This window comes from Solanum tuberosum, unplaced genomic scaffold (assembly GCF_000226075.1).
Source record: "Solanum tuberosum cultivar DM 1-3 516 R44 unplaced genomic scaffold, SolTub_3.0 scf00004, whole genome shotgun sequence".
NCBI classification, from domain to species: Eukaryota; Viridiplantae; Streptophyta; class Magnoliopsida; order Solanales; family Solanaceae; genus Solanum; species Solanum tuberosum.
In genome coordinates, this window is record NW_006238930.1 from 2,909,179 (window position 1) to 2,920,484 (window position 11,306).

Sequence of the window (11,306 nt, forward strand, 5' to 3'; positions counted from 1 at the left end):
ATGATTTTATAGGAAAAAATAATATCATATAAAATTAAATGAAAAGGATAATAAATTCAACTTTTACCATGATAAGGTTGAAAAATATTATTTAAGTGGAAGGAGGTGGGGCCCACTTGTATATTTTATATAGTAAGTATTGGACATTTGTAATGATTTAATTGGAACAATGGTAGTAAATCCTAGACTCTTCTAATATATAGTAATATTTATATATGCTTACATAATGTGAGACTGTGATGTAATATTTTTTCATAAAATTTTCAAATTACTAAATAATAATATCTAGACTGTTTTTAAAAATAAAATAAAGGTCCTTACAAGAAAAATAAAAAGATTGATAATTTATCAAACAACTATTCCAAATGAGACAATCGACAAAAAAATATGGTTACATTCATATATTACGATTTTTTATGTTTTTTTTAAGATAGAGTTTTGTCATGTACAATTATTCAACTTAAATTAATATTCAAGGGTATATATATAACAAGGACGAAAGTTTAGTCGTGTGCTTTGTATTTGGAATAGTAAGTGTAGGTCCATAAGCCTCACGACCACCCAGCAAGAGGTTATACCATCAAAATATGGTCTGATTATACAAAACAAAAATTAAATAGAGTTATAAAAAGAATATTTGATGTAGATAATATTTTACCAATAGTTTTTAGTTTAATGATTAAATTTGTCCAATGACGTCGATAGTTTGTGAGGACCAAATATTATTATTTTTCAAAGGCGTCCGTGGGACTAATGATATTCCACCGAACTACTTTTGTCATTTCTGTTTAATCTATGATATTAATTAATTCTGGAAGCTGGAAAATACAAAGAAAATTGGTCTAATTTTTCAATCATTTCCTCAATTTCAGGTAGATAAAGACTTAAAAAGAAAAAAGATGGTCCCTTGTATAAGATATTCCGTGACAATATATCAAGATTTTTTTTCTTTAACCCTAAGAGAATAGCATCAATTTTAAGAGGAAAAAAATAATAAAAATTTATCATTCATTGAACTTACAAGTTTTTGATATAGTCAACATTTTATTGAAGACCCTTTTGGTCGGTACATGACTGTCTAGCCGTCCTTATGGTTACACTGATTTTTCTGATTGGTTGACTACTTGAAATTAAAATTTATCCACATTTGATGTTCATATTAATTTAATAATTTATCTCAAGTTTTGTGTATTAGTTGCTTGGAAGTAAAAATAAAATTAAAAATATGGGAGTTGCCAGCTCTTTTTAGAGAACGAGACATTATAAAATAAAGTTAATTATTTAAAAGTTTATAGGAGTATAAATCAAGATGCAGATTTGACTTCCTAGGTACATTTTGATGCATGTGTAAGTTGAAACTACAAGATATGGCATGTGATCTCTAATTAAAATAAAATGATACACAAAAAAAACTATATTTGTCTTATGGAAATATTGATAAAAGCTGAGAAAGTTAATAAAAACGAAAGAAAAAAATGTTTATTTATTGAATTTTAGATTTTTTAAAAGGAAAATTAGTAGTTTATCTCTTTTTCTACTGGATAAAAGAATCTAAAAATCAATATCCAATCGAACTGTCTTTAAACAATGTAACGTTGGTCATATCATTGTCCACACAATGGTAAAATCCAATCCTTGCTAAAATCTGCCCAACAAATTAAAAAAAAATAGAAAAGAGAAAACAAAGAAGAAAGAGCCATACAAATGTGTCAAAGTAATTACTCTCAGGTAGTGTTCATACCCTTAAGAAACTATAAATAGATGGGTAATTTTATTATATCACCCTTTAAATATAAAGAATACAATATCTTGAAAAATGTAATACAGTAACTTGTAAGGAAATGACTATAATTAATGATAAGGATAAATTAAGAACTAAGTGTAAAATTATCCATTGATTTCATAAAATGAACAAGTATTGTTAGATAATAAAAAATAATATAGTAAACAAATTATTATTGGACAGAGAAAGTAAAATTCTTCTCGCAACTTATAGTGGAAAAATAAGTACGGAAATAACAAAAACTGTTTTTCAAAAACTATTAACGAATATAATGATGGGTTTCGCGAATCTTCATATAAATAAATTCCTTTAAAAGAGTTGTTATTTTTCTTTCTTCTCCAAAAACCACTTTTCTCATTCAAAAGTTTGTTTTGTTTGAAATAAATTCATAAATTCTTCGAAAATTAAAAACATAACAGGGAAACAGAACAAGCCGCCATATCAGAAAATATTGATTATCGCGGAACTGGTCCCTATTTCCATCGTAGACTTAAGGGGACCACTTATCTGATGCCACGTAATACGTTACCATTGAAGGTGACACGTGACAGGCTGTGTAATGAACTTCCCTTCAATATTTGCTCCATGTGATTAACTTGTGGGCAATAATTCTCATTTTATACACAAGATAATTTTAGTACTTTCGTATTTGTTATCTAAATATACCTTTAATTCTCAAAAAATGAAAAGTATTCACATAAATTGATAAAATAAAATACATAATTTGTTATTACATGTAAAATATTTCACACAGTCATTATTTAAGTTTTATTTTATGTACATAATATATGAACTTAAGATATATTAGTGTAGCCTAATGTATATAATAAGAATTCTTACCATATTATCGTCCATCAAAGGATATATACAAATTAAGTCTCTTCAAATGTGAGATCACTAATGTTAAAAATAAAATAGACATAATATGATTTAATTGTGTAATAATTCTTTATAATATTATTAAATCGTAGAAATTAACTGATTGTATAAATATCTTTGGCACTATCTGTCTATTGTGCGTATATGTGTGTGTGCATGAAATCGATGGCGTTGAAAAACCGTTAATGGCGCCATGTATGACAAAGTCACAGCGAAGCATAAGTTGGAAAATATTTTTAAAAAATCCCCAAAAATAAGAAGAAGGGATACATAAGAGAGAGAGAAGAAAAGGGCGTAAATAAGAAAGGGGAATTGGGCGGTTGAAGGGGGAAAGTTTTGGCAGATGATAAGTCATCTTCATGCTTCTACGTTCCAACCTCTCTGTAACCCCACTTTTATTTTTTCTTCTTCCATTTTTAATCTCAACATTCTATCTTAATTTCTCATTATCAAAATTTCTCAAATTCTTCTGTACCTACTTCCTTTCCTTGTTCTGTAACCACCATCATCATCGACCAATAAATTTTATATAACTCATAAACACGTTAATTCCATATATAACAGTTACATTCTTATTCTTCATCTATCAAGTTTTTCTCTGCATTTTCCTCACAAAGATTAAGGGAATTCGAGGTACACGATTTTTTTTAATTCTTTATTCTTCTGTTTCATTGCGGTTGTAGACATCGAAATTTTATGTTTGTTTACCTTTTATGATCAAATATAATTAATTTATGAAGAGTATATTGAAGGAATGCGGATATGATCTCGAAATGCGTTTGAACATTCTTACGTTTGAAACAGGGGAAAGGAGTAATTAACAAGTAAAGGCAGAGTTATAAATTGAATTCCCTATTTGAATATTGCACTTTGAAATATTATTTAATGCTTCGTGTGCGGTTAAATCTTTTAGAGTCAAAGGTTGCTTTGTGATTTATTGCTTATAAAGTTAATTATTTATGATTATGTAGGATTTCTGTCACTTTGAACGAAAATATATTAATTTATTTTCCCTTTTGTCTGTAGAAGAAACAGAGATTCAATGCCTGAATTTGCCATGGATGAATCAATTGTTGATGGAAATCACAAAGAACCTAATGGCCATTTTCTACCTCACAGAGAAATTTTCGATCAAGGGTCTCCGAGGAGTCCGTTGAGTACACATAGTCGCGAAACTGAGTCGATTGATCTGGATATAAATGGAGGTGTTGATACTTCAATTGAGCAACTATACAATAATGTGTATGAAATGCAGAGCTCCGACTATTCTCCTTCGAGAAGGAGCTTTCTATCATATGGTGAGGAATCGAGAATTGACTCTGAGTTAAGGTACCTTGCAGGGGTAGATTTTGGTGAATTGGATAGTAAGAAGGGGCTTTCTGAGCATGACAAAGTACGCAATGATGAGAAGTTGGGAAAAATTAAAACATATCCTGCAAGTCCCAACTCTGTTTGGTCGGCAAAGGGAAAGAAGTTTTCTCCTTTGCAAACTGATTCTCCAATATCTAACAAGCCACCAAGATCAAGGAGTAAGTCTTTTAATGAAAAGCCTTCTCCCAAAAGATTTGGGAATTTGAAAAAGCTCAATGCAACTATGTCCATGAAGAATGAGAAGAATTCGAATGCAAATGAGGATTCATCTAAGGCAGGATATTTAGGACCCTATTTACTTAAACAAGCCAGGGATATGATTTCAACGGCCGGAGAAAATGTTCAAAAGGCTCTTGAACTAGCCCTTCGAGCCATGAAATCGTTTGAGAGTTCTTCAAAGGGAAAGAACAGTTTAGAGTTTGTTATGTGTTTGCACGTTGTAGCAGCGTTAAATTGTCGATTAGGGAAGTACAACGAGGCAATTCCACTGTTGGAGCGATCAATTGAAATTCCTGACTTGGATGTGGGACAAAATCATGCACTCGCAAAATTTGCAGGGTGCATGCAGTTAGGTGATACATATGCAATGCTCGGACAGTTAGAGAACTCGATACTGTGCTACACTGCTGGCCTGGAAATTCAAAGGCAAGTTCTTGGGGAGAAAGACACGAGATTTGGCGAGACTTGTAGGTATGTGGCTGAAGCACATGTTCAAGCTATGCAATTTGATGAGGCTGAGAAGCTTTGTCAAATGGCACTTGACATTCATAGGGAGAATAATTCATCAGCTTCTCCTGAAGAAGCTGCTGACAGGAGACTCTTGGGGCTTATCTACGATTCAAAGGGAGACTACGAGGCTGCTCTTGAGCATTATGTTTTAGCAGGCATGGCCATGGCAGCTAGTGGCCAGGAAGCTGAAGTAGCGTCCATTGACTGCAACATTGGCGATGCATATTTATCTATGGCACGGTATGATGAGGCTATATGTGCTTACCAAAAAGCTCTTACTATGTTCAAGTCTACCAAAGGAGAGAACCATCCCTCAGTTGCATCGGTCTATGTACGTTTGGCTGATTTGTACAATAAGATTGGAAAATTCAGGGAATCCAAATCTTACTGTGAAAATGCACTTCGGATTTATACGAAGGCCGTCCCTGGAAGCCATCCAGAAGAGATTGCAAGTGGTCTTGTCGATGTATCTGTGATCTATGAGTCAATGAACGAACCTGATCAGGCGCTCAAGTTGCTTCAGAAGGCCATAAAAGCGTATGGAAATGCACCAGGACAACAGAGCACTATTGCAGGAATTGAAGCCCAGATTGGGGTCCTGTACTATATTCTGGGGGAGTATATGGACTCGTACGATTCCCTGAAAACTGCAGTATCGAAATTCAGGGAAATTGGAGAGAAGAAGTCTGCAATTTTTGGTATTACTTTAAACCAAATGGGACTTGCCTGTGTACAACTTTATGCAATTAACGAAGCTGCAGACTTATTTGAAGAAGCAAGGATAATTTTAGAGACTGAATGTGGACCGTATCACGCAGATACATTAGGAATATACAGCAATCTTGCTGGAACTTATGATGCAATGGGCAGGTAATTGCTGTCTTTGATTGTCATATTACTATTATATTACGTTTGCTTTTTCTTCGTTATAACAATATAATCATCATTAATTGTGTTTGCAGGACGGATGATGCAATTGAAATCTTAGAATTCGTCGTTGGAATGAGGGAGGAGAAACTTGGGACAGCAAATCCTGATGTGGATGATGAGAAGAGGAGATTAACTGAGTTATTAAGAGAATCAGGGAGAGTGAGGAGCAGGAAATCAAGATCCCTGGAAACACTTCTTGGTAACATGTCTCATATTTTCCTCAAGGATCAAGAGATTGATATACTAGAAAGATAAACGAATAAGGTCTTCGTTGTCATGTTGGGGCATTATTTTTTTGTACATTTGGATAAGACAAACTAGGAAAATAAAATTGTCTTACTTGGGCAATGAGGAATTGAGATCCTCCTGCTTGTGGTATACGGTTTGTACTAGAAATGAATGTAAACTTTTCATTTTCATTGTCAGAGTCGATTAAGTCTCACTATCAATTTGTTCTTTGTGTATCTTGAATGTTAATATAATGGTACACTAAAATTCTCAATTTCTTAGTCAGTCATTTCTTTATCAATTTGTTCTTTCTGTATCAATGTGTTCAGCTCCCTGACGACCCCAACTAATCTGTATTCAGGGCTTAGGACCTCTGATTAAGGGTGGAGGAATACTATCCATTCCACTAATACATTGGGTGGTTCTTGGTGTAACTTGAATGCTAATAGAATAATGGTAGACTTAAGTTTTCAATTCTCATTGTCAAAACAGATAAAGTTTCTTAATCAATTTGATCTTGCCATGTCTTGAATGTAAATATAATAGTGTTGGACTAAAATTTTCAAATTTCATTGTCAGAGTAGATAATGTTTCTTTATCAATTTGGTCTTTCTGTATCTTGAATGTAAATAGAATATGCTGGACTTTTGCTATCCTTTTGTTGTCACATCTAGCTGTTTAAGTTTTAAGGAACTTGCAAGGCAAATCAGTTCATGCTTACAGTTTAACCAAATAATTTTCTAGTTCGTCATTTTCATCTGATTTAGGATTGGGAATTTCACCAGATTGATGTAGTTCTGTCATCCCGACTTATGTGGACACCCATCTTGCCTAACATTATACAATTTGAGGATATCTAATACTTTAGAAATATTTAGGCAGCAGTGTTAAGACTCCCAACTATATTGCTTGCACCTTAGTTTTAAGTGTAGTTTTTGTATATACACAACCATTCAACAATTGATGCACTAATAATATGGGCTTGTTCGCCAAGAAATGCATATTAACACATACTCTTATCCACTTGAGGAACTACGATTCTTCAGGCTTTGGTTCCAGAAGTACAGGGATCTTCTCTTTCTGATCCCCACGCAGCACTTCCACAATTACCTGTTCATAACATCAGCCGTAAGCTTAGCTACTACAATTCCCACAAATGTAGTTCCACGTTTCACTACCTTCCCACACTGAATACTTTCCAATTATCTCACAAATACTGGAAGGAGAAAAGCTAATGGAAATATGGAAATGTTAATGAAAAAGTAGGTGCACGTAAACAAACTTATGGAAAACAAAATATTTAGCAGGATTCATAGGAATTTATAGAGAAAACCTTACTACTGTCAATATCAAGGTGACATACTAACTATTCATATTCTTAAAGATCACTTAAATAAAGTTGCAGAAATAAAAAGGAAGATCAACTAATAAAGTTCTATGCAAGCAAAGGTGCAATTCCAAATATAATGTTTATCTAAAAGCATTGTGAGTTGGCATATGCTTGAGAAATGCTCTGTACTCCATATGAATTCTAAGCCAACAATAAAGATGCAAAATTTCGCAATAGATGTATGAATTACCTTATCTCCAACTTTGCATTGGTCAAGAATTCTGTACAAGTCGGTGCCATTAGAGACCTTCTTTCCATTTATAGATGTGATTATATCACCTAAAATAAGTCTTCCGTAGGAATCACGTTTAGTAGGTAGAAGACCCTGCATGTACAAGATTTAACATCTCATATTCGGTTTCTCATCATGTTAGTCACAAATTTAAACTGGCTTGTATAAACAATCACATGAAAGAAAATAGGTTGAGTGAAATAACTGGTGGAAACTGCTGATGATTGTAGTGTATAAAAGGAAGGAGAAGGGAAAAGATACAGGAAATAACATACTGCTTTGCCTGCAGGACCATTTGGAGGAGCATCCAGGACAAGTACTCCAGTGACTCCCAGTTGCTCAACGGACTGATCAGGTGCAAACTTTATGCCCAAAATTGGCCTTGTGACTTTCCCAAACTGCACCAATTGATCAACAATGCCACTGACCTGAATAGGTAAAAATCAAAATCTTCAGGGGAGAGACTACCACCTCTTAGTAGAAGCAAGGGCTACTTTCTGAACCGCAGGGTGAAATAAATCAGTTTGTTTTAAATGGGGAAGTATGTTGAACCTAAAAGTTTCATTTAGCATAGCAAATAATAAAATTCTGAAAGACAAACAGTAACTTACAGTATCAACTGGAATTGAAAATCCAACACCTGATGATGCACCGGAAGGAGAATATATAGCAGTATTTATTCCAATAAGATTTCCAGAACTATCTAGAAGTGGCCCTCCACTGTTACCAGGATTGATTGCTGCATCTGTCTGAATAACATCTTGGATTGGGCGGCCAGTAGCTGCAGAATTGATTTCCCTCCTAAGGCCACTAGAAACATATAAATTAATCAGTGATATTAAAGAATATGTATGATCCATAGCGTTAAGTTAATCCATATCCAACACAGCTTGCTTATGCATATGTATCCATTTACCATGAGATATGGTTAATATTTATGTTTGCTTCTTGGATTTTATGGGTGCAAGGCACTCAACAGTGACAACCACATCAACATCACAAGGCTAGTCTTTCAGTTGAAATAATGGAAAAGATTAGACAAAATTCTCTACTTCATCTCCGTTTTAAACAAAGGAAAGAAGATAACGTCATTTTATTTTATTTCCTCTCGTCTACTTCCTTCACTTCGTTAGTCATTGATGGCACAAGCCTTTTACCACAACTTTGAGTGTCTGGATTCATTTATTTTATCTCTTATCTTCACTCAACATAATTAGCACCATTTCACTGGAATATCTGAACATTAGGACCCTGTGCACCATAAATGAAATGTCTAAATACCTGATAACACCAGTGGTGAGTGTATGATCAAGTCCAAACTGCAAAGATATTTACATTAAAGATCAGTCATCATGTGTTTCCAGATGAAACATAAAAGAGAAGTAAAATATTCATGTTTATAGTAAATTTATATGAATAAAGAGGAAAAAGAGGTGTGAAGTGGTGGGGGTACCTAAATACAAGAAACATGTACTCATTGCAACAAGAGATTTCCAATGTGTAAGTCAAGAATTGTTCTAGGGCCCTTAACAAGTACCTTGATTTAAGTGTAAGTCAGTGACACATTTTGGCAGAAGTTGGAGCACTGTAGGGGGGGAATCGTTATGCTTTAAACTCATGGGAAAAGAAGCAGTTATGAATATTAGCAGGCTGATAAATGTTCAGAAGTAATAGCCAACTTTCAGATACTGATTCTTTAGCTGGAGAAGAAGGTGGGCTAACGAGCAAACATTTGAAACAGAAGACTGAACTAAGTTGTACTCGCTATCAGTTGGTTTTTTTCTTACTTGCACAAATTTTATTGATAACAAAAATGCACTAGCATTCTATATGCAAAGTTATACTTTCTAATAGTTGTAATGCTCATGAACGCCTGCAAGACAATTGTTTTCCTCTAAAGCGAAAGCTGAATATAAAATGGGTCAAACTAGGTTTAGAGAAGGGACAACAGACCAGATAAAAGTACTATTATTACATGAATAGAATTCTCTAGCAGGTTTGTATTTCGTCACATACTGGATTTCCAATAGCAAATACTTTTTGACCAACGAGCAAGTCTGCAGATACGCCAATTGGTATAGGTCGCAACTTGTCTTTTGGTGCATCGATATGCAATACAGCAACATCTTTATCTTGGTCAAATCCAACAACTTTTGCATCATAAGTAGTTTGATCAGCAAGAGTCACTCTGAGCAAGACTAAGATTATATTAGTACTAGCAATTAGAGCGTAAAACGAAAATTAAGCAACTAAGACACGTACCAATCCAACGAAATTCATATCATGAAAAAAATTGCAGGTTTCCTAATTCTCCCTTAGTTAAGACAATCAAAGTTTTAGAATTATGCTAGTATAAGAGCAATCAGCTAGCATATTGAAATAACATAACGACTGTGTCAAGGAACTTGACACCTGAAACCATTTAGGCAGATACAAAAATGAAATAGAAACTTGTTTTAAACAGAAAATGTGTTGCCAGTTGCCAATTAACTCACCTGAGATCAGAAGCACCTCGAATCACATGATAATTAGTAACAATATTTCCATTTTTATCCCAGACGAAGCCTGACCCAGACCCTTGAGGCACCTCAAATACATCCAATGTAAACATATCCTGCCTATAATATCACAGACGGAATTCAAATTAACCAAACCGGAAAATCAAAGGTGGACGTCAATTACAATAACAGGAAATACATCTAGCAGACTTTCATCAAGCACTATATCTACAAACTTAAATGCTCGTAAATCAACATATAAGAAAAAAAATCATCCTCATTGTTAGATCACCTGGAAGCAAGATTAGTAATATACACAACGGAAGGTGTATTCTCCTGGAAGAGGCGAACAGTAGCAAGTTCATCAGTCTGCAATTTCCTGGGTGAAGTGACTACAAAAGCCGAGGCAGGGTCAACGTCTGCTATATAGAGAGAAAAAGACAAGGCAACGGAAGTGCATGCCACAAAAATACTATCCATAAGATTCTTCCTGTAGTTGGACTGGTCATCGGAAGAGGCATAGTTAGAGCAAATACGCCGAGCACAGACCACACTGCCGGCGAAACCAGGTATTTTCCGGCAGAGTATAGACTTAGCAAGTTGAAATCGATCTGAGCCGGAAATTTTCCGTGTCGGAGTTGTGGAGAAGCAAGCAGAAGAAGCTAAGGAGTGTGAAGATGCAGCCATTGTTAAGAAGACAGCTGCCGAGAGCTGACTTGTTTAGAGTAGAGCAGAGACCCGATTTAGTTGGTTCTTCGGTTCGGGTGCTCTTTCTAATATTGTGTGATCTACGTTCTCAACGTGACTATTGCTCATGTGTATGCCACACCACAGGAGTAACGCTGCACCTTAATGCCCCCTCTCTTTGATCAACGAATCAGGTCTGACTATGATTTGTTTCAATCCGTTACAACAAAGTCAGGCCCATGGAACGTTCTACACTGGTCTGTCCACAATGGCACAATCTAGATAGCATGAGCACATTCTAATTTTTTGCATTTTGCAGTTTAAAATACATTCTATAATTTTTACTAAGAGTATTTAAAATATAAAAAAATAAATACACGGAGAATTTATAGATATTCAGAACTTTATTTATAAGAAAAAGATTCAAATATGTCATCAAACTTTTAAAAAAGACTTGTTTATGTTTTACGTTAAAAGTTTGACTTATATATACCATTTTCTTTTGAGAAAAGACCCATCAATGTCATTATGAATTAACTGAATATCCATCCGAGTTCGCAAAATCATTTTATCCATGTA

At 34.3% G+C, this 11,306-nt stretch overlaps 2 protein-coding genes across 3 annotated transcripts; one reads left to right on the forward strand and one right to left on the reverse strand.

Annotated features, from left to right (window-relative positions):
- The first annotated feature begins 2,914 nt into the window (after positions 1-2,914).
- On the forward strand, positions 2,915-6,141 carry LOC102590808 (tetratricopeptide repeat protein 28-like). Of its 2 annotated transcripts, none has more exons than XM_006338496.2 (3): positions 2,915-3,295; positions 3,689-5,632; positions 5,725-6,141. In XM_006338496.2, the coding sequence occupies exons 2-3, from the start codon at positions 3,705-3,707 to the stop codon at positions 5,945-5,947; spliced, it is 2,151 nt and encodes a 716-aa protein (XP_006338558.1). In that variant the 5' UTR covers positions 2,915-3,295; positions 3,689-3,704; the 3' UTR covers positions 5,948-6,141. The 2 variants fall into 2 exon arrangements, with proteins under 2 accessions (XP_006338558.1, XP_015162786.1); XM_015307300.1 differs by having other exon boundaries at positions 3,692-5,632.
- Positions 6,142-6,765: 624 nt separating this feature from the next.
- Positions 6,766-10,799, reverse strand: LOC102591161 (protease Do-like 1, chloroplastic). The gene is made up of 8 exons (XM_006338497.2): positions 10,333-10,799; positions 10,038-10,160; positions 9,559-9,730; positions 8,824-8,861; positions 8,154-8,352; positions 7,818-7,970; positions 7,501-7,635; positions 6,766-7,030 (listed from the first exon to the last, which is right to left on the reverse strand). Exons 1-8 carry the CDS (start codon positions 10,725-10,727, stop codon positions 6,953-6,955), a joined length of 1,293 nt encoding a protein of 430 aa, XP_006338559.1. The 5' UTR covers positions 10,728-10,799; the 3' UTR covers positions 6,766-6,952.
- Positions 10,800-11,306: the final 507 nt, after the last annotated feature.